At 46.1% G+C, this 27,431-nt stretch overlaps 2 protein-coding genes across 3 annotated transcripts; both read right to left on the bottom strand.

Moving 5' to 3' along the window:
• Positions 1–301: 301 nt before the first annotated feature.
• Star (steroidogenic acute regulatory protein) lies at positions 302–6,850 on the bottom strand. 2 transcript variants are annotated; one of them, XM_036166650.1, is made up of 7 exons: positions 6,277–6,850; positions 5,099–5,206; positions 4,748–4,875; positions 3,357–3,515; positions 3,039–3,223; positions 2,545–2,638; positions 302–1,291 (listed from the first exon to the last, which is right to left on the bottom strand). In XM_036166650.1, the coding sequence occupies exons 1-7, from the start codon at positions 6,338–6,340 to the stop codon at positions 1,178–1,180; spliced, it is 852 nt and encodes a 283-aa protein (XP_036022543.1). In that variant the 5' UTR covers positions 6,341–6,850; the 3' UTR covers positions 302–1,177. The 2 variants fall into 2 exon arrangements, with proteins under 2 accessions (XP_036022543.1, XP_036022542.1); XM_036166649.1 differs by lacking the exon at positions 6,277–6,850 and having other exon boundaries at positions 5,099–5,554.
• A 6,291-nt stretch (positions 6,851–13,141) lies between these two features.
• Positions 13,142–27,343, bottom strand: Lsm1 (LSM1 homolog, mRNA degradation associated). Its single transcript, XM_036166596.1, has 4 exons — positions 26,947–27,343; positions 21,216–21,284; positions 19,415–19,530; positions 13,142–13,477 (listed from the first exon to the last, which is right to left on the bottom strand). The coding sequence occupies exons 1-4, from the start codon at positions 26,990–26,992 to the stop codon at positions 13,307–13,309; spliced, it is 402 nt and encodes a 133-aa protein (XP_036022489.1). The 5' UTR covers positions 26,993–27,343; the 3' UTR covers positions 13,142–13,306.
• Positions 27,344–27,431: the final 88 nt, after the last annotated feature.

Raw genomic sequence — 27,431 nt, 5'->3', positions numbered from 1 at the left:
CTGTGTCATCATTTGGAGTGTTGAGATTACAGCTGTTGAGCCATGATGCCTGACTAGAGTTTTTTTTTAATGATATGGGTGTTCAGCCTACATATTTGTATGTATGTATGTATGTCTGTGTACCATGTGTGTGCCTGGTTTCCACAGAAGAGGTTCCCTGGGTCTGGAATTATAGTTGTGAGCTGCAGTGTTTTGCTGGGAATTGAACCTGTATCCCCTAAATGAGCAGCCAGTGCTCCCAACTGTTGAGTCATCTCTCTAACCCGTTTTTGTATTTTTGAGACAGGGTCTCACCGTGTAGCTCTGGCTATCGGATATAGGCCAGGCTGGCCTCTGTATTACAGGGATCCACCCATTTCTGCCACCCGAGTGCTGGGATTAAAGGCATGTGCCATCATACTGGCTTTAGGCTCGAGTTCTTTAAGAACTATTTTAGAGTTGTGTTAGAAAATTACATTTTTAGGAAAGAGTCTAAACAACCCAATGATAAATCTCCAGAAGTGTTGTTCCCTTTGATGAACTAGGAAACTCTAACCCACAGTCTTGGTCCAGAACTCTAACGAAGCTGGGACTCCCAGAACATTCTATAGAGCAGGACCTGACAAGCACAAGCTGAAATTTGCGTGTATGGTGCTTTATTGTGATGGAATAAGGAGAGAAGCCAGCATAATTAGTTTCCTTCCTCCTTAGAGAAAACAGAATACATACTCTGGAAGGGTCTGTTTGTGGGTAGCTTGATGTTCTGGGCCTTTTATGGAGGAGCAAAAGGTCACTAGAGTTCCCTGGATGAAACCTTGCATTGTACACACACTGCTTCGGGCAGTGGCATTTGAGCTCATAAGACAACAGTTCCTGATCCTTAGCACCCTGCCTTGTCACATCAGCTACTGGCGTTTTGAGCAGGATTTTATAAGTGAGCATATATGAGCCTAGAAGAAAGGTTTACCAGATGTCTATCGCTTAGCCTCCACTTCCCAGCTAATTATTGGTGGAGAGGCCAGAGGTCTTTTCCTCCGGGTGAGCCTCATCTCTGTTTTCCTGATGGTCACTTTTTACCAGCCTGTCCGAGTGTCTGATGACCACCCCCCTCTTGTCACCCGCTGAGGATCTGAAAGACTTGCAGGCTTCCTGTGGGAGCCTGCTGATGGCACGCAGGTTGATGTAGTGGGTAATGTCCTTAACACCGGGCCTCAGGGGCAGGGCTGGACTCCAGGCGCTTGCGCAGGTGGTTGGCAAACTCCATCTGGGTTTGCGATAAGACCTGGTTGATGATGGTCTTCGGCAGCCACCCCTGGAGCAGAGACAAGAGTGTTGGTGTCTTATTGTTTGGGTGGTGGCAGGAGTTTTGAGACAGGGTTTCTCTGTAATAGCCCTGGCTCTCCTGGAACTTGCTTTGTAGACCAGGCTGGTCTTGAACTCACAGAGATCTGCCTGCCTCTGCCTCTTGAGTGTTGAGATCAAAGGCAGGCACCACTATGCCCAGTGAGCATTGGTATCTTGTGGATACTGTTCCATTCCTGTACTCTGACACAGGCAGGAACACCCAACAGGGCTTGGTCTTTCTGTTTAGAGGTGCATAGTTTGTTGCTCTATTGTTAGAGACAGGATTCCCAGCTGTGTGATCCTGAGAAATCTATTTGCCTTTCCCATTACCTCCCTTTTGGGCCTAAGATTGCTTCTTTCTTTCTTTTCTTTCCTTTTTTTTTTTTTTTTTTTTTTTTTTTTGTTTGTTTGTTTGTTTTTCAGGACAGGCTTTCTCTGTGTAGCTTTGGAGCCTGTCCTAGAACTCACTCTGTAGCCTGGCTTCGAACTCACAGAGATCTGCCTGCTTCTGCCTCCCAAGTGCTGGGATTAAAGGCATGTGCCACTCCCACCTGGCCTAGATCACCTCTTTCTAAATGGCTATATTTATACATAAAATTGATTTTCTTTTTTAACCATTTCCGTAGGTCCTGGAATCTTGAACATGTGATCTTACTTCTGCCTCTATGTACTGAAATTTTAGATACTGCACCCAGCTTTTTAGATGAGGTGAGAGGATGCCTTTGCAGGCTTCTACCATGGTAGATTAGCAGGCTATATTTAAGTCCGTTGCCTATCCAACAGCCCATGATTCTATCAAAACCCAAGAGGAAGACAGGCAGGATGGCTTGGTGGGTCACAGCGCTTGCCTCACAGGCATGGCCTATGAGTTCAATTACTGGAACCCACATACAGGAGGAAGGAGAACCCCAAGTCAACAGTGCCCCCTGCCCTCCACAATGCTTTGACATGTGAGTGCCTGCATTCACAAATACACATCATGCACACACAACAATAATAAAATGTTTTAAAAGTCAAGAAAAAATGCAAGAGGATACTTTCTCCTCTATGTTGGGGCACAAGAGCATTTTTTTTTTTTTTTTTTTTTTGGAGAGCTGAGGATCGAACCCAGGGCCTTGCGCTTGCTAGGCAAGAGCTCTACCACTGAGCTAAATCCCCAACCCCAAGAGCATATTTTTGTCACTACTCCCCACTCCCAAAGCCGTCTCCCATGCCCCTCACCTTGAGGTCAATACTGAGCAGCCAAGTGAATTTAGTCTTTGAGGGACTTCCAGCCAGTGGGTGAAGCACCATGCAGGTGGGACCGTGTTCAGCTCTGGAAATGAAGAGCAGGCAAGGCAGGAAGACAGGTGAAGGTCTGCTGATCAACGACACTCACACATGTCTAGAGTCCCCTATGAGAATTACTTCACCAAAAGTCCTAGCTAACGGCTGGTGTGGCTGCCAGCTCATCAGAACCTGGCGGTTAGAGCTGAGGCCTCCTGCTATGGCCCCCCCATCAGAACCGAGAAGCCTGCCCCTTGCTTTAGAAGATTATGATTCCTAGAAGTTCCCGGGTGGGTCTGAACAAACTAATTGGCTGCTGAAGTGGGGCCGCTCTGGGCCTTCATTGTTGAGCTGAGAGTGAGGTTAGGGCTTGGTTTCTTGGAGCGGGGCGGGGGGGGGGGGGGGTCTGGATTATGACAGTGCAGTTGTGAGACAGCTACCAGCCTTACCTGATGACACCGTTTTGCTCGGGCATCTCCCCACAAAGTGTGGCCATGCCTGCCAACACACAGGTGGAGCCTCTGCGCTTGGCACAGCGCACACTCACGAAGTCACGGGGCCCCACCAGGTTCCCTGCTGCTGCTGCAGCCAGCTCATGGGTGATGACTGTGTCTTTTCCAATCTTTTGCAGGACCTAATACAAGGGAATCAGTCAGGACTCAGCCAGTGGTGGGCTAAGCACTTAGAGTTTGGGATGCCTTTGGCCTACCTGTTTGCAGACTGCACTCTCATGGGTCCCTGCCAGCCACACCTGGGCTTCTCCTCACCTTGATCTCCTTGACATTCGGGTTCCACTCTGCCATTGCCTCCATGCGGTCCACAAGTTCTTCATAGAGTCTGTCCATGGGCTGGTCTACCACCACCTCCAGCCGAAACACCTTGCCCACATCCGGGATTACTTTACTTAGCACTTCATCCCCATTTTCCTGTGAGGGACAAAAGAGAGCCACAGGGTTAAGGCGAGAGAAAATCACTCCTGGCCTAGGTCTTAGACAATACGGGAAAGGGACCAGCAAGTCTAAGCTGAGCACTGGGGACCTGGATCTCTGCCTGATGAGGATCCAGTAGGTAAGCACCGCTGCCCTCAAGCCTCATATAGCCACTCAAGACAGCCTTGGCTTAGTGATGAATGTTGGTTCCACAAGCAGGTCCAACTGAAATGTCCCATACTTCAAAACTCAGAGTCCAAAAGACAGACCTGGAGTGTAAAATGTTTGCTCTACAACTAGCCAGTTATAAAGAGGGAACATTGGGGTTTTTTGTTTGCTTATTAATATATATGTCGTATTACTTCAGAAGAATGTGGGGCCAGAACGTTTCAATGATTTGCCCAGGGACCCTTAGCAACGAGCAGTGCTGAGCCTGGATCCCAGATTTTTTGACTCCTAAACTATTATTCTATTATTTCCATTACTATAAGACCTCGAGCGACAAGATGTTTCATCTGAACTTTGGGTGATGAACAGTGTGTAAACTTGTGCTGGAGATAAGGTCACCAAAGTAGAGCTAACGGTGCAGCTACTGGTTTTAAGCTAAGTCTTGTTACTGGCCCCCAGCAAGGGATACAACACTCCGGGGAAGGGCTTCAGATGATACTGGGCCACTTTTGTATACTCTAGCTCTGTGGCAGCAGAAGCCCACATTACCACTGCAAGTTTATCTACAGGTGGGCTGCACAGTACAGAGTATACATTGGCATTGTAAATACTGGGTAATATGTCCTCTAGTGCACATGGAGTCTCCATAGTGCACCATTTCTATTGGATGAGTATACAGCATTTGGAGGGTAGTTAAAAAATAGGAACAGTGTTTCTTAAACAGGTCTTATGGAGGAGGGTTATCTGAGAACATTTTGTTTGTTTCTTTGTTTGTTTGTTTGTTTTGAGACGGGGTCTCACTATATATCCCTGGCTGGCCTGGAACTTGCTACAGAGATCAGACTGGCCTCGAACTCCCAGAGATCCCCATGCTTCTGCCTCCTGAGTACCGCTGAGATTTAAGGTGTGCACCCTCACCCCAGCCTGAGAACAAATTCTTAGGGGAGTTCTCAAAATAAAACTACTTGGCTGCTTCTCAACCGTGAATGAGGTAGGAATCCCAGCGAGCATTGAACACTGCAGTGGGACCATCCGGGTTCCTCACAGCCACCCCCACTTACCTGCTGGTTCTCCTTCTTCCAGCCTTCCTGGTTGCTGAGGATGCCCAAGGCCTTCTGCATGGCCAACTCTCCCTGCTGGATGTAGGACAGCTCTTGCTCACTATAGAGTGTCGCTTCCAGCTGAGAACCTGTATATGTGGCCACAAAAAGAAAGATCTCAGCTCTCATCTCTTTGCCTTCTGACTATGCTCAGTCCTCAGAGGAGACAAGATCAAAGGCATAGGGGCCTATCTGAAGGTCAAGGAAGGTCAAGGTAGATAGAGGAGTTAGGGAGCCACAGGCAGGCCTCGTGAGCAACATTTGTACCCTAAGCCCTGTCACTGCCGGAAGCCCAGAAGCCCCAACATTTACCAAGAAGAGAGCTCCGACGCCGAACCTGATTGATCCATCCAGGGCTGGGGTCCCCCAGTGTCCGGTTCAGCTCCTGGCCAATGGCCAGCACAGCTTGGTGCCTCAGTCCTGCAGAGAGGGAAGGAAACTTTTGCCAAGGAACTAGAAAGTCCCTTAGTGAGGCGCCATCCAGTCCACTCATCACAGAGGAGCAAACTGGCTCAGGAACAGATTCCAGCAGGGACCTCAACTGGAGCCCTGTCTTTAAATCCAAGTTCAGTGTTAAACTTCCCCCAGCACTTCCAGGGCCTAGAAATCTCTTTTCCATCTTGGGAAATAACGGTGGGCTGGTCAAACCTGGCCCTGCCTGGACACAGAAGTTTACCTGGGGCTGTCTGTCGTAAACTAGAAAAAGACTGCTCAGTGAGTCACTGGGTATGGAGCAGGATACATCTGTCTCCTGAGGGTTACTCCACTACCAAGATCTGCCTCTTGAGTGACAACACCCCCCATCCCCTACCAACCCCCCCCCCCCCACCACTGCCTTTGCCTTGTAGATATGCTGCCCAACTCTTCTTTTATTTATTTATGTATTTATTTATTTATTTAGACGGGGTTTCTCTGTGTAACAGCCCTGGCTGTTCTGGATCTCTCTCAATAAACCAGGCTGGCCTTGAACTCACAGAGATCCGCCTGCCTCTGCCTCCCGAGTGCTGGGATTAAAGGCATGTGCCACCCCCGCCCGGCTTTCTCCTGTCTTTCTTATGCTCCTCTTTCCAGACAGTGTCTTGGGCTTGCCAAGCACTGCTTCTTAAGAGTCAAGGCTGGCTTCTGCATTTCTCTACCACTGTGGCAAAGACCTGCCTGGGACCCTTGGTTCGGACCTGGTCCAATCCTGAAGGAGGGCAACATCAGAACTAGCTCCAGAACAACTGGGGTCCTAGAGCGGAGGCCAGAAATGACAGGACTTGAGTGAGATATAGTATCTTACTACCCAGCCTAATTTTGGGGGGTGAAAAACCGAGGTTCGGAAGGGAAAAGACTTACACAGTCTTTTCCCACAGCTCACCCAGTAAGAGGCACAACTGGGACGGAAGCCTAGGTGGCCTGTCCCCTATCCAGGAGCTTCCCTACAAAACCATATTGCCTGGAGGCTCTTGGCAAGCTCTGCCGCCCCCTGCCCGCCCCCCAAAACTCACCTTTCATGTTCCGCACATGTCTGTAGGAGCTCCCAGCACACAGCTTAAACGTGGCTAGGAACATGCTTCCCTGGCAGATGTGGCAATGCTGTAATTGTGGCTGCAATCAAGGATTGGGTTCTTCCTGAGCCGCTCAAGGTCTGGAGTCCTGCAGCTGTGGCTTGAATCAAGCGCTCTGCCTTAAATGCTTGCAGCGGAAGGCTGTGCATCATCGCTTGGAGATAAAAAAGCCATCAGTCACTGTGCAGAGGGTCAAGGATAGAGTGATTGCCTCACGCCGCAGCGTTGGCCAAGGTGGGAGGGGGCAGAGTGCACGCACAGAAGGGAGTAGAGAGCGCCAGACTCGGTAGATGGGGGGGGGACAGGCCACTCAAACGGGGCGGTTTGACAGAGGGCATATCACTTCTCAAAAGCTTTAAATGCACGCGTTTACGTCCTCAAGCTCCGGATTCAGCATTCACTTAAATGCCCGCTGACTGAGGTGGATCACCTCCACATAGAAACACTGGCCTAGAGGGTGAGCCGGGGTAGGCAAGTTAATGCTGCAAGACCAGAGCCAGGTGTGGTGGTGCACACTTTTAATCCCAGCACTCTGAGGCAGAGGTGAGTAGACCTCTGTGAGTTTGAGGCCAGCCTAGTCTACATAGTAAGTTTCAGGACAGCTAGGGCTACATAGAAAGACCCTATCTCCAAAAAAATTAAAAAAGCTGCAAGACCATCAGTCAGAGGGTGACGGTGTTCGGCTCAAGAACAAACAGGATGTCAGTGGCATGGGTAGAGCCATAGCCTAAGTCCTCAGGCTGGCCTTGGGGCCTTCTACCAGTGTCCTGAGCACCGTGAGTGTTCAACTGTTCATTGATTTGCTTGCTCATTGATACAAATCACCTTTCCCAAAGCCCCATTCTACGTTCTCATTTTAGGGGACTGTCCGGATATTGTTGACCTATCCTGTAAGCTTCCTAGCAGAGAGTAACTTGGGCCTAGGCTACTCCCTGCTCCTTCTCACCTTTTTCTTACGCAGCTGAGGTTGGGCCAGCCCTGCTACAGGACTTGACCTGTGCAGAAAGGCGGGAAAGGCAAAGTACTTAGATATCTACTCCCATCAGTCTTTGCAGGTAGGGGATCCTGTGGTACTGGGCAAAGATTCACGGAGCCTTTGAATTGCCTTGGTCGGTCCCAGACATGTCAGGCAGGAAAAAAGCCCTAGGTCCAGGACTGCCAAGATCTCTTCCTTTCAAAGGTGCCGTGAGGCTGCTTCTAAGCCACATAAATTCCTATGGCAAGAGCCTTGCCCTGCCCCTAACCCTGCAGCCAGCCTTTGACTTCCCTATCCTGTGACTACTGTCCTGAGGCAGGACAAGACCCACCCCCTCAAGGCAATTGGATAAAAGGACGGATATGAAGCCATATAGGACCGCTGAGTCCTACAGCCTACATTTCTGTCCCGGTAAAGTTGCGTGAGAGGTCCTGTGAGAGCCACTGCCTCGGGGCACCCAAGGTCCCAAGATCTAGTCCCTAAGACCCACTATGACTACCCCATGTCTTCAGTGTTCATTTCTGTCCATCCTGCTTTCTTGTAACTTGTTCCTGATGCACACTCTCCCACTCAGTGCCACCGGAAAGGTGTGACCCCATGCTTGACCAGTCTCTTTGTGGGGTTGTTTTTAAGACGGATCTCTCAGCTGGGCTGTCCTCAAACTTGCTGTGTAGCTGAGATGAGCCTTGAAATCCTGATTCTCCTGCCTGTCTCCCAAGTCCTGGGATGACAGGCATGTGCTGCTACGTCTCAGACACAGATAACTGCTTCCCTCTGCAAACTGCAGTTTGTGCCTAGGCAGAGGGTGTGCTGGCAGGCTTGGCTGCCCAGGCTCCTTCCTCCCTACCCACTGCTTGGTACACGTGCAGCCTCGGACACACGTGGGCCTTCCTTCAGCGAAGGTGCTAGGGAGTTGGGAGGGGGTGGAGTGGGACAGGCCGTTCAGATAATGTTCAAGGCCTTGCCACTGCCATTCTGTGGAGAATTACGGCTTTCAGAGGAAGGAGGGGGTAGTGTGGGCAGACTGGAACACTGAGGCATACAGCTGTTGCTGATGTCAGAGACGGCCATCGACTCAGGGAGGGGGTGTTGAATGACCTTCCCCAGTGCCAAGGCTTGCCTTCTCTGTCCTTTCCAGACCGAATGACTACTTAACTCTTGCTGTTCCTGAGCAAAAAGGTCAAGAAAGGTCTGGAATGTCCTCTGGTTCTGGGCATCGAACTCCTGGCTCTCCCTTTTGACTGGGAGCACAACCCACATGAAAGGAGACCTGATGTACCAAGCAGGCAGGGAGAGGGGGGCAAGGCTTCGGAGCAGAAAAGGGAACGCCATTAACTGCTCAACCAGCCTATATCGAATGTCCCCTATGAATATTCAATTATGACCCTGGGAGTATGACCATGACTCACAGGGACTCAAAGCTGAGGAAGAGAGAAGCGCCACACAGAAATCCTCCGACCTCTGCCTCCCTAAGTGCTGACATTAAAGGGGTGAGTCACCCCAGGTCACTACTTCCATTTCTCTCTCCCTGCCTCCCCTTGAGTTCTGTGGTTAAAGGCTCGTGCCACCATGCCTGGCTTTTTTTTTTTTTTTTTTTGGGGGGGGGAGCCATTTCTTTATTTTACTTTGTATTTGCCCTCAATGCATTTCTGTGTACCATTTGTGTGCCAGGTTCTCATGGAGGCCCAAAGAGGGCATCAGGTCCCCTGGAATTGGAGTTAACAGCTGTGAACTGCCACGTGCATGCTAGGAACCAAACCGGAAAAAAGCAGCCAGTGCTCTTAACCACTGAACCTAAGCCATCCCTCTAGGCCCTCTTTTAAATTGGGGAGTTCTAGCCTAGACTACTATCGATAGCAGAGAGGGTGCCTGAACTGGCTTACCCCAGTAATCATACACCCTAACTGTCATCATAGAGCCTTCATCCAGTAACTGATGGAAGCAGATGCAGAGATCCACAACCAAACACCAGGCCGAACTCGAGGAGTCCAGTTGAAGAGAGAGAAGAGGGATTCTATGAGCAAGGGGTATCAAGATCATGATGGGAAAACCTACAGAGGCAACCAAACCAAACTAGTGGGAACTCGTGAACTTCAGACCAACAGCTGTGGAGCCTCCACGGGATTGAACTAGGCCTTCTGCATAAGTGAGACAGTTGTGTAGCTTGATCTGCTTAAGGAACCCCCCGGGCAGTAGGATCAGGATCCATTCCTGGCGCGTGAGCCGGCTTTTTGGAACCCACTACCTATCATGGGACACCTCATACAGCTTTTGAGGCAGGGGGATGGGCTTGGACCTGCCTCTACTTAATGGACCAGGCTCTGCTGCCATCGGAAGCCTTACCTTCTTGTAGGAGAAAATGGGGGGTGGGGGTGGGAGGCTGAAGGGGTGGGAGGAGGGAAGAGGGGGATCTCTGATTGGTATGTGAAATTAATTAAAAAAATTCTTAATAATTTTTTTTTTAAATTGGGGAGTTCACTATGTTGTGGAGGCTGGTCCTACCTCTGCTTCCCTTGTAGCTAAGACAAGTGCATACCCATGTAGCCCGAAATTTACTTGATAAATGTAAAGACCTACTGAATAGAGAAAAGCAAACACCCACAAAACCACCATTTTTTTTTCCAATAGAAAAGGCCTCTCCGGAGGGGGGACATGCAAGGTGGTCACTGCAGTTCAGGTCTCTGGCAATAAGCCCCCTCTCTGACCCATGAAGCTCTTGAGATTTTTTTTCTCTGATACTCTGACACACATTCTTTACACCTGACATCTGTGGCCTACAGCTACGGCAGCCTTGGGGGAACATCTCTGTGTCATTCACTCACCTCCTGATTGCTCAGGGCGCCTGGCTGTCCTCACCTTTTGGTCTCTGAAGTGTCTGAGTCATCCTGAACTGATACCTGTATTTTCACCCATTTATCTGTTTTGAAGACAGGGTCTCTCTGGGTGACAGTCCTGGCTGTCCTGGAACTCACTCTGTAGACCAGGCTGGCCTCAAACTCAGAGATACACCACCGGCCTTTGCCCCCACCCCACCCCCCAGTGCTGGGACTAAAGTCGTGTGTCGCCGCCACCACCACCCGGCTCATTTATCTGTCTTCTATCAATCCAACCTTCAGCAGCTTTACAGTGAAACCTAGTATTTCAGACATCACTCAGATGTTGGGGCTACAAGATGGGAGCAGACAGAAAATCCCACTCTTTACTGGTTTGGTTTGGTTGAGACAGGGTCTATGTAGTCCTGAAACTCACTACGTGATCGGGCAGGCCTCAACATCACAAAGGCCCTCCTGTCTCTGCCTGGCAAGTGCTGGGATTAAAGGTGTGCACTACCACCCATGACTTTAACTTAAAAAAAAAAGACTGGGACTCGTGTAGCCCAGGTTGGCCTCCAATTCACACTAGCAGAGGCTGGCTTTAAATACCGAAACTTCTAGCCAAGTGCTAGAATTATAGACATGTGCCCACACACTCAGAAATCCCAGTCTTAGGCATTTACTTTGGGGGTTGAGATAGTAAATGATGACTTCTGTCAGCTGTTGATGGTTGTCAGGGTAAAAAATACATCTGGAAGGCAAACAGGTGGAGGTAGGATTTTTGAGGGGATTTTTCTCCCCCAACCCCAATGCTGGGCTAGAACGCAGAGCATGGCTAAGCAAGCTTTCTACTACCGAGCTACGTTTCCATCCTAGACATGCTGTTTCGAAGAGGTAGTCAGGGATGGTGACACTTGAGCAGAGAGCTGCAGGTAGCAAAGGTAGTCTTCTGTGGTTGAAATCAAAGATAGGACAATGAGGATGTACTTTTCCCTTTCCTAGTTATAATGGACATAGAAAACCAGACTATATATAACACTTTTCAAATGCTGGAGTCACTCTCAGAAACATGTACTTTATATTACCAGTAAAATACACACGCCAGGTTTACATGCAGCCTGACTTCATTATACAGGATGTACTCTATTTCTTGTTTTGGCGCTCTACTTTGGATTCTATTCAGAGTAGAGAAGTAGGTTTAAAAACCAGAGAGCATGAAATCAAATATATGAAGGGCCTAGGGGGAAGTTTTTAAAAGGCCTGAAACAGATATGCTGTTATTTCAGAATCGAGATGGCTACAAGCAAGGTGTTCTCATTTTCCCCTCTTAAATCAATTGCCCCAACTGGCAGGAACTTTTACTATGAACTGGGATTGTTCCTGCAGTCTCATAGGAGCCTAGCTACAGTGGTCAGTGATGAGGGCAGCAGATTTCAGTGTACACACAGGGAGGACAGTTGAGGCGAGCCCCTAGGCCGAGCAATCTGGGAACTAGGAGGAAGGAAGCAGTCTAAATAGCTGAACTTTCAGGTTCAATTCCAGGCTGCTGCACGACATAGGTCAGAAACATCACGCCTGACTGAACCTTGCAAAGAACAGGTTCAAGGGCCAAGGAGGTCCCTCCCCTTTTGTAACTCACGTCTGTTATTACATTGGAATTGTTTGATGGTGAAATAAGTGACGTACAGCTCTTGAAGGTACCAAATGTTTTAAAGTCCCTCTACTTAGATGTGAGGTGAACCTTGCATTCTTTTTTTTTTTTTGCTTCTCTTTGAGACAGAGTTTCTCTGTGTAGCCTTGGTTGTCCTGGAATTCACTCTGTAGACCATGTTGGCCTCCCACTCAGTTGCCTCTGCCTCCTAAGTGCCAGGATTAAAGGCATGTGCCACTACTGCCTGGCATGAACCTTGCACATTCTAAGCACTATCCTCAATTGAGCTATATCCTCAATCCAAGGACAATAATTTCTTCAAAAAGTATCTACTGTAAAACTAACCCAATAATGAAGAATTAACATGCCACATGGTTTATGGGCATCTGGGGCAGGTTTTTTTAAACACTTGAAAACATTAAGTATATTTTATATCACAGTATAAAACAGTCCACACCATTGCCCGAAAGATTATATAAAGGAAGTATTGGGCTAATTACATTACTGAGCATCATTTCAATGTGCTTATAGGCCAATTTTTAGGCTGTTGCTTCATTCCTGCCTATTGCCTACTAAACCACATTAAAATCTCATCTGTTACACTTACTACGCAATCATGACTCTCGAGAAATCAAGTCAAGGCAGTGTGTCACTGTGAATCAGTAGTTACTCAACACCGTTTGTGCATTTTTTCTTGTGTGTGTGTGATGACCTAAGCAACAGGTGACCAAAACTTAAGTGCAGAGGATTTGGAAACCCAACTAGAGTAACAGAGGGCTGAGAACAAAGCACAGTATGAAGACATTCTTTCTTCTGAGAAATAGTTTGGAATAGCTGTGGGTAAAGCAGGATCCAAGTTTCTTAAACAAGAGGCTTCTGTTGTAACTAGTTCCTTGAAAACTCCCTTCTCAATCTTGAAACTTGATCAGATACAAACATGAAAACGGGGACGGGGAACCAAGATAGATATATCTTGCCGAGCAGACAGCTACGTGGGATTGTGACAGCAAGGGATCCAAGCATATCAATATCACACCTTCTGCACTAGTGAATTTTCTCTCTTCACCAGAGATAACTCCATTTTGTGAAATAATATGACATTATGGGATTCATTCTTTATTTACAAGTAAATGAAGAAATATCTTTTAAAAAGAAATGTAAACTCTGAGATAAGAAAAGCAATATAAAGGCGTGATTCTTGGCTCCACAGTGACCTGTGTGAGTGCAGGTCATGTCACTGTTTCTTTAAACAATAAAGCTGGGCATGGTGGAACATACCTGCAATCCCACAAGTTAGAGGTCAGCCCAATCTACAAAGTGAGATTTAGGTTAGCCAGAGCTATATAACAAGACTGTTTGAAACAGAAAAGCAAAACAAAACATACAATGATTTTGTTAAAAACAAAACAAAATTGCATGATATCTTCACAGTGGCCTATGTGAAAGAATAAGACCACTTTTCACTAGATAGTCTTTGGTCAATGTGTGAGGTGACCAGGTGACAAGCCCTTGCTCTCTAGAGCAAAGGCCTCAGTACTCATCCAGAGTGTCTGCTCGAGGGATGGAGAGGCCCCGGTCTTTAAGGGCCTGAAACTTCAGCTTCTCTGCCTCCAGTCTGGTCTGCTGCTCTACCCGCTGTTCCTCTAGAATCTCTTCAATAGACACTTGCTGAAGGGGCGTGTCGCTCTCCTTTTCCAAGTCCTGCAAAACAGGCAGGTTTGAACAACTTCCAATGAAGTCCAGAACTGAAAACCTTACAGACAAACAAAAAGCTCCCAGTACGGAGCTTGGGCTGCTTTTCATAGCTGTGGTAAGGCTGAGATACCCTTCTCCTACAGACAGAGACAGGCGGTGACAGCACCCAACACATACCACTTAGAATGTGACACAGGGGTCGGGGTCAGCGTGCACAGCAAAGCTTCCGGTAAAGACCCATGTTAGTCAGGGTTAACTTTCTACCAAAAGTTAAAGAACAGCTTCTCTTCAACACACAATCTCAGCTTAGGAGGTAACTCAGAGGACAAAGTGCTTGCCACGCACTCGTGAAGACCCGAGTCTGACTCCCTAGAGCCCACACAGAGCTGGACACAGCAGCACACCTATGATCCCGGTGCTCCTGCGGGAAGATGGGCAGACAGACAGGAGCATCTCTGGAAACCGAGGGCCAGTTAACCTGGAGTACACAGTGGGAAGAGACCCTGTCTCAACAAGGTGCAAGATGAGCACTGATACCCAAAGTTACCCTCTGAGCCCCTACACGCACACTTGTTAGTGGGCACCTGCCCTCACACGTTTCTAAGGCTGTTTGCAGAAAGGTATCTTAACTATACAGGATCCAAAAAAAGTATTCAGGCCACAATAGCCACAGGTAAGTCTTGTATTTTACATTTTTCTTTTGGGTTTTTGAGACAGGGTTTCTCTGTGTAGCCCCGGCTGTCCTGGAACTCAGAGATCCACCTGCTCGTGTCTCCCGAGTGCTGGGATTAAAGGCGTGAACCACCATGCCAGATAAACTTTAATAAAAATATTACTTCGCTTTCCTTACTTCAAAAATACATACACACTGTAGGAAATGTAGGATATTAGCAGACAATCTGAAACTTTGAAAATTATTCATGATTCTAGTATGGAACACCAATACTTGTTGAATGATATCAATTTTCAGGTGTGTAGGCCCGTCAATCTATTTGTGACCAGAGGCACTGAGTCTGTTTATTGTTTGGAACTGTGTCTTTACACTGTGTGTGGGTCTCAGTGCATGTGTGACGTCTAAGGACAGCTGTGGAGTCTGTCCTCTAAGGACAGCTGTGGAGTTGGTCCTCTCCTCCCACACTCACTTGGCTTCTGCGAGCTGAACTTGGACTGTCGGGCTTGCACAGTGCTTTAAACCGCTGAGCCATCTCACAGGCCTAGGAGCCATTTTGTTACATGGTGCTGGGGATCAACCAGAGCCCTGTGTATGCTAGCAAGCCCTCTACTGCTTACCTACGTCATCAGACCAGGTGTACACCCATAACACAAACAGTGACTGTAAATTTTGTTTTCATTTAACACAGCATAATATACTTAATTTTGTCATAAACATTAAATAACCAATTTTGTAATGCAGAACTATAAATGAGTCTCACTGAACACAGATTTTATCATTCTTAAAATGTGTAGGTATTATCTGTAACATGAAAAGCCTACACAGATAAAGTAGCAACATATTTCTGCCCCTCACTCCTCCCAGACAGGATCTTAGTTATACAGTATACTATTTCAAGAAAATGAGAAAATTCTGTGGGGGATAGTTTGATGGAGAGGCCCTCATATTGGAAACAGCTTAACCCAACTGTGAGTGAGTCTGAGGTCAGCATGAGACCGTCTCCAACCTCCTGGGCTGGGAAGATGGCTCACAGGGGGGGAATGTTTGCCGCATGAGCGTGAGGGCACCTGTGTAAAAGCCAGGCATGGTGGGGCAAGGCTGTCACTCCAGCACTGGCCGGGAGCTCAGAGGCCAGCCAGTCTAGCTGAAACCAGAGGTTCCAGGTTCCTTGAGAGTCTGTGTCTCAAAAAATCAGGGAGTGATAAAGCACCCTACGTGAGCCTCTGGCCTTCACACGTACATACACACATAAACAAGCATCTGCTTCCCAAGCACTGCTGTGAAATGTATTAATACCTCATCATTTTAAAATATTTTTTGTGGTGGGGCTGGGAACTACCGTATTGTATTTTACATTTTTCTACCGTATATGGGTGCTGGGAACTGAACTCAGGTTCTCCAGAAGAGCTAGGAGAGCAGTTAGCACTCAATTACTGATAGCCATCTTTCCAGTCCCTTTTATGACTTTTGATGAGGTGGTTTGAAAAGACACCAACCAGAAAAAATCTGCAGATGTTTCAGCCTGACACATGCCTCCAAGGTCTCAGAGCTCAGCTGTTGTGGTATCAGAGAGAAGACTCTCAGCAGGAGGTTAGAAGCCACACAAGTTACGTAAGTTACCTGGGTCAAAGGTTATCTGCTAAAGACTACATATGAGCACCTAACCCCTTCCCTCGTAACTATGGAGTGAAGAAAAGACAATGTTCTTAGCTTTGCTTTCCTGGGCTTTTCACGGTATTTCACCCACGGAACTACTAATGATGACCATGATAGGATAATCTTTAAAAGAAAACTTTCTTAGGGCTGGGATCCTTCATCAAACAGAATCCAGGCACTTTGTTTTCTTTTTGGAATAAGGTCTTGTGCAGACTGGCCATAAACTTCTGCCTCAGTCTCCACATTTCTGATATCACAGGCATGTGCCAGCCACCATGGGGTACCATTAGAGACGTCTTCAGCAATGCAATGCTGCTCTAAAGATATGCTGGTTATGAGTTTTCTTGGGCTTTAGTATGTAATTTCTTCAGACTGACTGCTGACTTACATAATCTTTTTGTTTGTTTTTGAGACAGGCTTTCTCTGTGTAGTTTTGATGTCTGTCCTGGATCTCCCTCTGTAGACCAGGCTGGCCCTGAACTCAGAGAGACCTGCCTGCCTCTGCCTCCCGAGAGCTAGGATTAAAGGCATGCGCCACCACCGCCCAGCCATACATAATCATTTTTAAATATTTTTTATTCATTCATTTATTTTTTTATTATCAGCTTCATACAGTATAAATTTTTATCCTAATAGTGAAATGTTTGATTGAGGCTTGCCCAGTAATTAAGTAAAACCAAAACTTACTATAAGCCACAGTCATCCTAGGGTCCCTCCTGATATACTATATACTCTCCATGGTTCTGTGGGTTGCAGTCTGACTGTTCTTTGCTTTATATCTAGAATCCACTTATGAGTGAGTACATACCATGTTTGTCCTTCTGGGTTTGGCTTACCTCACTCAGGATGATATTTTCTAGTTCCATCCATTTGCCTGCAAATTTCATGCTGTCATTGTTTTTCTCTGCTGAGTAGTACTCCATTGTGTATATGTACCACATTTTCTTAATCCATTCTTCAGTTGAAGGGCATCTAGGTTGTTTCCAGGTTCTGGCTACTACAAATAGTGCTGCTATGAACATAGTTGAGCATGTATCTATCTTTGTGGTATGATTGAGCATTCCTTGGTATATGCCCAAGAGTGGTATGGCTGGGTCTTGAGGTAGATCAATTCCCAATTTTCTGAGAAACCGCCATACTGACTTCCACAGTGGTTGTACAAGTTTGCACTCCCACCAAGAGTGGAGGAGTGTTCCTTTTGCTCCGCATCCTCTCCAACATTGACTGTCATTAGTGTTTTAGATCATAGCCATTCTGGCAGGTGTAAGGTGGTGTCTCAGAGTCGTTTTGATTTGCATTTCTCTGATGATTAAGGATGTTGAGCAATTCTTTCAATGTCTTTCAGCCATCTGAGCTTCCTCTGTTGAGAACTCTCTGTGTAGCTCTGTAGCCCATTCTTTAGGTGGGCTGTTCATGTCTAGTTTCTTGAGTTTTCTATACTTTGGCCTGGCCACACATAATCATTTTTTTTAAAAAGGCTAAAAAATGTTATGAATGCTTTCCTCCTATGTATGTATGTATACTGTGTGCATGTCTAGTGCCCACCGAAGGCATCAGAGTCCTTGGAAGTTAAGTTACAAGTGGTTGCAAGCCACTATGTGGGTGCTGGGAACTGAACCCAGTTCTCTGCAAGAGCAGCAAGTGCTCTTAACTGCTGAGCCAGCTTTCTAGCCCCACCACAAAAAATATTTTAAAATGATGAGGTATTAATACATTTCACAGCAGTGCTTGGGAAGCAGATGCTTGTTTATGTGTGTATGTACGTGTGAAGGCCAGAGGCTCACGTAGGGTGCTTTATCACTCCCTGATTTTTTGAGACACAGTCTCTCAAGGAACCTGGAACCTCTGGTTTCAGCTAGACTGGCTGGCCTCTGAGCTCCCGGCCAGTGCTGGAGTGACAGCCTTGCCCCACCATGCCTGGCTTTTACACAGGTGCCCTCACGCTCATGTGGCAAACATTCCCCCTGTGAGCCATCTTCCCAGCCCAGGAGGTTGGAGACGGTCTCATGCTGACCTCAGACTCACTCACAGTTGGGTTAAGCTGTTTCCAATACGAGGGCCTCTCCATCAAACTATCCCCCACAGAATCTTCTCATTTTCTTGAAATAGTGTTAAAAGAAGACACACACTAAACTGCTCTACTCAAAAGACTTCTGAACACTAAATTCAGACACTGCTAACCACTGAGAGACTCTAGAAACCAAGTAAGAAAACATCAAATGCAGGATGTTTCTGCAAACTGGTCGTTTTCATTCTTTAACTTCTTCCTCTCTCCCCTTCTTCCCTCCTCTCCTCTTTCATGGTGCTATACATGCTACCAAAGCACAGCACTTCCAAGCCAGTCTCCATCCCATTCTGAATGCCAACCAGTCTCATGGGGACTTTGATTTTCCTAGCAAACACCATAGATTTAAAGCTTAAATAAAGTACTTAAGAAAAAAAAAATCTGACTGCTTCAAACCTGTATGTATACACATACATACACACACACACACAATCATCTTCTGATGTGTATACACACAAATATACAGAGCAGGCAGTAATACTTCAGATGTAATTTAACATTTCACTGGCTGGTCTTTCTGGCACAAATACTCAGGTCCCTCCTCCTCCCTAGTCATGAGTTCCACTCTGAAACTTCACAATGGCTTTTCCTACACCTACTGTTTTCCTTCTTAAAAATACATACGACACTTTCCTCAAATGCTGCTGGTTAACTTCATGCCACAAAAAACTGAGTGCGACCAACCATTTAATTTTATTATTTTTTAAAATTACGTATGTATGGTATGTGCATATGAACACAGGTGTCCTGTGATCCACTGGAGATTGAATTATAGACAGCTGTGAGCTAGGAACCAAACTCAGGCCTTTAGTGAGAACAGTATGTGCTCTTAATCACTGAGCCATCTCTCCAGCTCCTAACCAACTATTTATATGATTAAAATATTCCAACCAGTAAATCTTGTTTTCATAGCTAGGCAAGATTTTACCATTGTAAAATACTCCTAGCTCTAAATTATACCTTTATAAATCAGGACATATAACAAGTTCTGTAACTTTTTGCTATCAGAGATTATTTAAAAACCACATAAGGATCAATGTATTTGTTCTTGTTTTATTCTTTTGAAAGAGGGTATTACATTTGAGCCCTGGCTGGCCTGGAACACATGCTCAGCTTCAAACTAGAGGAGATCCACCTACCACAGCTTCCCATCTGCTGGGATTACAGACGGGAGTCACCACACCCAGTAATGCTGTTTCTTTCTTTCCAGATGAACAAACATGGACCACTTAACAGATCTGTGCGCCATGCCTGCACAGAGGCCACGCTAACCTTTGTATTATTCCAATCTTACTATATGGACTACCGAAGCGGGCACCAGCCATACTGTTTTCTATCAGATAAAGCCAACGCTATTTTGCTAGTGAGAGCAAATCTTTAAAATGCAAAGAGGCAGTGGAATGGTGTTAATCACCCTTGGCAGTGCCACTCTGGTGACACAGCTTCCCTGACGAGTGGGTTCTTGGGAGGAGCTTGCTGCAGTCGGGAGGAGGCAGCCAGCGTCACGCCCGTCACACCCGATCCACAGCGCTTAGCAGTTTTCACTTACTATTTCTCCCAGCAGGACCACGTTTTCCCCTCTGACCACAAAAATCCCTCGAGGAATATCACCGTACTTTTGGCCCACATGAATGCGCTCCACAGTCTGATGCAGGACCAAGTTAGCTACAAGCACAGAGCAGAAACAGATTCAATTATTTAGTTATTTTTTAACTTCACCGGTTATAACAAACCATTAGCAGGATTTGGTTTTTTGGTTGGTTTTGTGTGTGTGTGTGGGGGGGGGGGTAGGAGGGGCAGGTTCTCACCCCAGCCTTACTTGGCCTGGAAATCATGATGTAATCCAGGCTGTCCCAGAATTTGTGATTACAGGCAGGAGCCAGCATACGTGAACACTTCAGCAAACAGCTAACAATGCTAAACACTGCATTTTTTTAAAGTCTTTCTCCAAAGTAGAAATGTCTGCCTTATTCCAAGACAGACACAGACAGACAGACACAGTTTTAGGAGGCATTCAAATAAGGACAGAGTATTTCCTGTTCTGTTGGGCTAATGACTGAAAGACGGTAGGAATAAGGGTAGGAGTAAGTTACTTGTGTATTATTTAACTGCTAGTTATCAGCATGGTCCCTACAAAATATAAACACATGGAAATCTGCAAACGAACCAAGACAACTGCCAAGATTAAAGCTCTGTTCTTTTGGAAGGAGTTTTTCTTTGCTGTGTGAATATATGTATGTTGTGAGAATATGTGCATGTAACTTCACTGAGGTTTAATTTTTGTTCAGCACTTATAATTCATGCAACCCAATGTAATTTTTATAGATTATGACACAGCAAGAATCTTTTTTTTTTGGTGGCTGGAGCGATGGTTCAGAGGTTAAGAGCACTGGCTACTCTTGTAGAGGTCCTGAGTTCAATTCCCAGCGACCACATGGTGGCTCCCAACTATCTGTAATGAGATCTGGCGCCCTCTTCTGGCCTGAAGGCATACATGCAGGCAGAACACTATACATAATAAATATTAAATTTTTTTTTTTTTACCTTGTCAGATAATCATACCTCATGATCTCAACATTTATTATCTATCCCTTCAAAGCACTTTGATTAATTTAAGATTTAGAACACTAACCTATAAGAATTATTTTTCTTCTTTCAATTAGTAGTACTCGTCTTACTTGAGGTAAAACAGAAATTGATGTTTGTATTGTTTTGGTGTGAGATGGTTCTTGATCTGTTTCCAACATGATCCTTTTGCCTCAGCCTACCAAGTATCTGAGACTATAGGCGTATGGCTGGCTGTTTATATCTTGTAAATTCTGGTGTTTCACCTGTGGTTTTCCTTACATTTACATCCAGTGACCCAGCAGATGACCCACAAATGTTCAGTATGAACTGAGAAGCTTCTTGTACCAAAGGGAAACATAAATCTTACTTCAGAAAATGCAGACCGCAAAATGAAGACGTACCCCTAAATCTGGTCTATTCCTATATGGAAACTATTCAGTTTATTGTTTCCCCTCCCTCAAGAAAAGTTTCAGGGAATGCTTTCTACTCTATGGACAGGGAGGGTGACCTCCAGGAAATGATGTGAAGACTAACTTTATTTCTATCCTTTGGCTCCCTCCAATGGGGAAAATAAAACCCTAGTGAAAATCAGTTTTAGAGTACACACTTGTAAATATACAAGCTTCTGAAACACCTAAGCATACTTTGAAAACAATTTACTCACCCTAAACAGTTCCATTTGCTGACACATGGGGAAAAGTCAGAGATAAGTAAATTTGAATATGAAGTAGCGCCAAAAAAATTCAGTGGGATTAAAGAGTTAAGATCATAGCAATACATACCAAACTGATCAATGCTTCTTAAAAAACCTATAAGTGTCCTTCCGTCTCGAAGTAGGACCAAGTGCTTTTCTGGGGAAAGGAGAAAAGATCTTTAAATGAAAGCTGTCCGTTTCAGTGAGCGTAACACTAAGCATTCCGTTCGCAGCTGTTTAAGCTGCACCAGACCCTCTTCTAACGTATTTACGGTGGCCTTCACTGTAAAACGTGTGTGGACAACTACGGCAGCCTGGGACTGAGATGACGTCAGTACTGGAGACTCAGAGTAGTACTGCAGGCCTAGAGAAGGCACTGGGCAGCCGGGCAGGCAGCTGGCTCCAGGCTCTGAAGTCACATTTAGCCCTCTCAGTGTCATGTACGTTCTCCATCTTAAACAGAGAAACTTAGTCTAGGTAGTGTTTATTTTTCTGAGTGGATTTTACATCACCTAGTTGGGCTCAAGTTTACTATACAGCTAAGGATGACCTGCCGTCATCTAAGGGCTGGAATTACACAAGTTCTGTTTACCTTCATCACCGGCTAGGTTCCCTGGCCTTACTCCTAGAACTACTTCATCTAGTCTTCCTCACATTCTCCTCCCTGTTTTGATTTCCAGACAGAGTTCCTCTGTGCAGCCCTGGATGTCCTGGATCTAGCCCTGTAGCCCAGGCTGGCCTCGAGATGCACCCCCTCTGCCTCCCGAGGGCTGTGATTAAAGGCGTGCCCACCACTGCCCCGCTTCACATTTTGCTTTCAAGGAAGGGAATTTGAAATGAAAACAAGCTTTAGAGTGGGTGGTGTACAGCCAAGAAGCAAAGCCTCCAAAATAAACCTAAAATGCCTCAGTCAGGTGAGACTTGATGGTGACGTGGAGCAGGAACTCAGTTAAAAGCTTTAAACAAGTGCATGTGTTGCGTTTGTGTCTGTGTACCTGCCTGCAGAGCCCAGAAGGCGGCATCAGACTCTTGGCACTGGAGTTACGGGCAGTGCGCAGTGAACTGCTGGTGTGGGTGCCAGCAGCTACTCTGGCCCTCCGAAACAGAAGTACACACTTAATCACTGAGCCCTTGCTCTAAACCAGGGGTACTCAACCTGTGGGTCTTGACCCCCTGGAGCTCAATGGCCTTTGTGTGGGGGTCACATATCAGATATTTACCGTACAACTTATAACAGTAGCAAAATTGCAGTTATGAAGTAGTAACAAAAATAATGGGGGTCACCACAACATGAGGAATTGTATTAAAGGGTCGCAGCCTTATAAGGTTGAGAACCACTGGTCTGAACTACTCTGAGGTCTGAAAGTCAATCTTTTTTTTTTTTTTTTTTTTTGGTTTTTCGAGATAGGGTTTCTCTGAGTAGCTTTGCGCCTTTCCTGAACTTGCTTTGGAGACTGGGCTGGCCTCGAACTCACAGAGATCCGCCTGGCTCTGCCTCCCAAGTGCTGGGATTAAAGGCGTGCGCCACCACCACCCGGCGAAAGTCATCAATCTTATGAAGAGCACATCAAAGTGGCTATAGAAAATGGGGGGGGGTCTCTGAAGAGATAACTTCAAGGTGACGGTAAAGGATTTGAATAAGCCAGCTATTAGAGATGTTTATTAGCTCTAATAAACATGCAAGATTTTAACTACTCATTCTGTAATCCCACATATAATATATTTTCTGGTTTTGGGGTTTTTGTTTTGTTTTGTTTTTTGAGACAGGGTCTCACTATGTAGTTCTAGGTGTCTTGGAACTCACTCTGTAGACCAGGCTGGCCTCCAACTCAGAGATCCACCTGCCTCTACTAAGTGCTGGGATTAAAGGTGTGCACCACATGAAGTACTTTCTATATGAAGAGAGGGGCAATAATTTTGATTGTTTGTTTTTCGAGACAGGGTTTCTCTGTGTAGCTTTGTTCCTTTCCTGGATCTTGCTCTGAGGACCAGGCTGGCCTCGAACTCACAAAGATCTGCCTGACTCTGCCTCCTGAGTGCTGGGATTAAAGGCGTGCGCCACCACCGCCTGGCAGGCAATAATTTTTTACAGTCATATTAGGCATAATTAAGTATTATAAACAAGCCAATCTTAATTATATAAGACTTAAGAAAGAAGCTACACCTATCCCAGTTGGACTTTGAAGGATAAATACATGAGGGCTATGAGAAAGGGAGAGTGGAAATGAAAAGATTAGAGAAATCTAATAAATATATATTAAGCATAAATGGGAAAAGTGATATATTAACATTTGGCTCAAAGTTAAAAGAAAGAATGGGGTTCAAGTCAGAAAAGTATTGGAAGCAAACTTTAACTTCAAAAGGAGTAAGAAAACACTGAAGACTGGTGTATGGAGAAGGAGTTATGATGCTAAAGTGCGTGTAGAGATGTAGAGAAAATGGACCAAACAGGCAACTCAGACCACCTGTTTTAGAGAACAGCAATGTCCAGAGAGACAATGAGCAAGAACTAGTCTTGGAGAAACCAAGAAAACAACAGAGGGCTGGTGAGATGGCTCTTCTAGAGGACCCAGGTTCAATTCCCAGCACACACATCTGCCTGAAACTTGAGTTCCTGCATGAACACGATGCACTGAAACTCATACAGGTACATACACATAAATATAAAGAGATGAACACAATGTACAGTGCTGCAGAGGAGAGAACTTGAAAGGACACCTGACATTTATGACTAAGAACACAGCTTCGAGGGGCTAGAGGAATGCCTTAACAGTTAGGGCACTGCTGTTCTCGCAGAATTCCAGGTTTGTCTTTCTTGTGACTCCAGTTCCAGGGAAGCTGATGCCCTCTTCTGGCAGTCTGCACACATGTACTACACATAGACGTTCATAACTCATGTAGACATAAACATACATACTTAAACAGTAAGTAAACAAATCTTGAAAAAAAGATATACAATATAAATAAATAAATAAATAAATAAATAAATGTTTTTTGTTTGTTTTTCAAGACAGGGTTTCTCTGTGTAGTTTTGGTGTCTTTCCTGGATCTCCCTCTGTAGACCAGGCTGGCCTCGAACTCACAGAGATCCACCTGGCTCTGCCTCCCGAGTGCTGGGATCAAAAGCATACGCCAGCCACCGCTGCCCCTGCTAAATAAGTCTTTAAAAATACTATAGCTTCAAGCCAGGCATGGTGGCCCATGTCTGTAATCCCAGCATTTTAGAGACAGACAGAAGGAATGCTGTGACTGAAGGGACCTTCCTGGCCTACAGAGTGAGACAGTGTCTCAAAGATGGTATCAAACCAAATAAAAATCAAATGAACAAACACCGGAAGCTTCTGACAGCAAAGGTGGTCTGAAGAGTCAAAGCTGTGAAGAGCCAACAACATGTGCATAAAGGGACATGAGCCTGATGGTGACAAATATCAGAGCCAGACATAAAAACACAGCTGAGCCAGGCACGGTGGCGCACACCCTAAATTAGAGCGCTGGGGAGGCAGGGGCAGGTGAGTGCCAGTACTGCATAGAGGCCCTGTCTCAAACAAAAGACCCAGGGTTGGGAGAGAACAGTGTGTGTTGAGATAGGGGAGTGAGGAGTAGATACATGGTTTGCAATTTTTCAGTAACGGAGAAGGCCTGGGATCCACAGAGAATTATGGGAAGGCTGGAGAATATAAGCAATTTTAGTAAATGGCAGGATTTGCTGCAGGTAATTCAGATATATAAGGAAAGGTGAACGTAAAAGGCTCCACTAAAAGAATATTCCATTACACTTCACAGACAGGCTTATAAAGTGGGGTGTGTGTGTGTGTGTGTGTGTGTGTGTTGTGTATGTAGCTATAATACATATATATCTATATATAAATAAAGGCTCCACTAAAAGAATATTCCATTACACTTCACAGACAGGCTTATAAAGTGGGGTGTGTGTGTGTGTGTGTGTGTGTGTGTGTGTGTTGTGTATGTAGCTATAATACATATATATCTATATATAAATAAAGGCTCCACTAATAGAATATTCCATTACACTTCACAGATAGGCTTATAAAGTGGGGTGTGTGTGTGTATGTAGCTATAATACATATATATCTATATAAATGTTTATAAACATTTATGTATATACAATATATAAAAATATATTTATACATCTATATGTACATCTATAAGTAAATAAATAAATAAATACACACACACACACACACACACACACACACAGAAATATATCTAATTTGGCTTAAGATCACTTGGGACTAGAGAGATGGCCCAGAGGTTAAGAGCATTGACTGTTCTTCAAGAGGCCCTGAGTTCAATTCCCAGTAACCACATGGTGACTTACAACCACCTATAGTGAGATCTAATGCCCTCTTCTGGCATGCAAACATGCAGACAGAACATTGTATTCATAATAAGTAAAACTAAAAAAAAAAAAAAAAAAAAAAAAAAAAATCACTGATAACTGAGAATGAAATCTTAGATGCTCTCTAATTTGCAAGTGAATTAATTTTTTTTTAAGTTTTACTTGTTTGAAGCTTTATAAATCATTTTGCGTTTGAAAGTCACAGGATTAAAATGATATTAAAATGCTGCTAATGGGCTGGAGCAATGGCTCAGCACTTAAGAGCACTGGCTGCTCTTCCAGAGGATCCAGGTTCGATTCCCAGCAACCACATAGTGGCTCACAATCATCTGTAACTCTAATTCCAGGGGATGCTATGTCCTCTTCTGGTCTCCCAGCACCAGGCAAGCACACAGTGCACAGACATACATGCTCACACACATCTTTTTTTTTTTTTTTAATGCTGCTTTAGAAATGCTGTTTGAAAAGCCAGGCAGTGGTTGTGCACACCTTTAATCCCAGCACTTGGGAGGCAGAGGCAGGTGGAGTTGGAGGCCAGCCTGGTCTATAAAGGGAGTTCCAGGATAGCCAGGATTGTTACACAGAGAAATCCTGTCTCGAAAAACGAAAAACGACCTTTGAGGAATCATACAGTTGAGGAATCATACACAAGTAAAAATTTGGGGAGGGGAGAATTTCAAGTGGGGCTAGAGATTGTTGCTCTTGTAGAGGATAGATGAGTTCGGGTCCCAGCACCCACCCAAACTACGGCTCATAATTGTCCTTAACTCCAATTCCAGAGGATTTGATGAAGAAAAGGAGATCTGATTTCGTGGTTACCAGGCACGCACATGGTGCGCAAAGATACAGGCAAGACATGCATATACGGAAAAAAAATAAAAATAATCCTTGAAAGATGAAATTGTCTCCTCGTGGTTTGTACAGGACTGACCTTTTTCCAGTAAAAGCAAAACTGTCGAAGAGACAAAAGTCAGTCTGAAGTGAGTTAACCTTTCCAGCAAAGTCAGTTATTACGTCCGACACCTGTCTCTAACAGCTTTAATCTGAACGTGCTAATGACCCTCATAGAGGGCAAGTGGCCCACGTTGACTGCTAATTAAATTCAAGTGCTGTTGTCTTAAGATTTTTTTTTTCGGGTTTGGGTGGGTCCTCACATAAGCATTCTCATCCATCCACCGTCAAATATATCTTGGGAAACACTACAGTGCGAGGCAGGGCGCACGGGGGAAGTCTCCTGGACCACTTCACAGTTCGCACGTCGGATGCTGCGCCCCTCGGAAGGAGTTCCCCAGCTTGGGGGCGGGGGGTCACCACTCCAGGGACAGAGGGAGGCAGGTTAGGGATGGGCTCCGAGGCTGTGAAGACGGACCACCCCGCCGGGGCCCAGGGCTCCCTCTCCAGGGGACCCCACTCGAGAAAGGGGTCCCACAGCAGGCTTCCCCCGGGGAGAGGTACTCACTGTCGATGTCCTCGATGAGGCTGGCGGTGCCGGGCATATAGTTCATTTTGAGCTCAGGCAAGGCTACCCTGGACAGCCGCGGTGGGGCGAGGGCGTCCAGTCGCCCGTCGGCGGGACGCGGACGGGAACCCGCCGCTCACCTGCAACTCAATTGCCGCTAGCCGCCCGGAAGCGCTTTCAGGTTACCCCGCCCACTTCCGGTATCGCGTGTCCGTCCACAGAAAGAGGCGTGCCGGGCGTGCGGTCGCGGGCACCGTTTCCTCCTCTCTGGGCAGGGAAGTGGAGTGCAGGTCCAGTGGACGGAGGGCGCAGGGCAGGCGTGTCTCCCCGCGTGACGAGCGCGGTGCCGTTCTTGCCTTTCCTGCTCCGAGGCCCGGAGGCACGGCGACGCTCCATCTCCGCGCCGGGCGCTCGGCGTGCCAGGGGCGGGACCGGCTCGGGATTGGCTGCCGTCGTCCGACCCCTTTCCCCGCCCGCCAGTAGCT

The sequence above is a fragment of the Onychomys torridus genome, chromosome 17, assembly GCF_903995425.1.
Source record: "Onychomys torridus chromosome 17, mOncTor1.1, whole genome shotgun sequence".
NCBI lineage: Eukaryota > Metazoa > Chordata > Mammalia > Rodentia > Cricetidae > Onychomys > Onychomys torridus.
The sequence above is the reverse complement of the archived record's forward strand: the minus strand, read 5'-3'. Positions and strand labels throughout refer to the sequence as shown.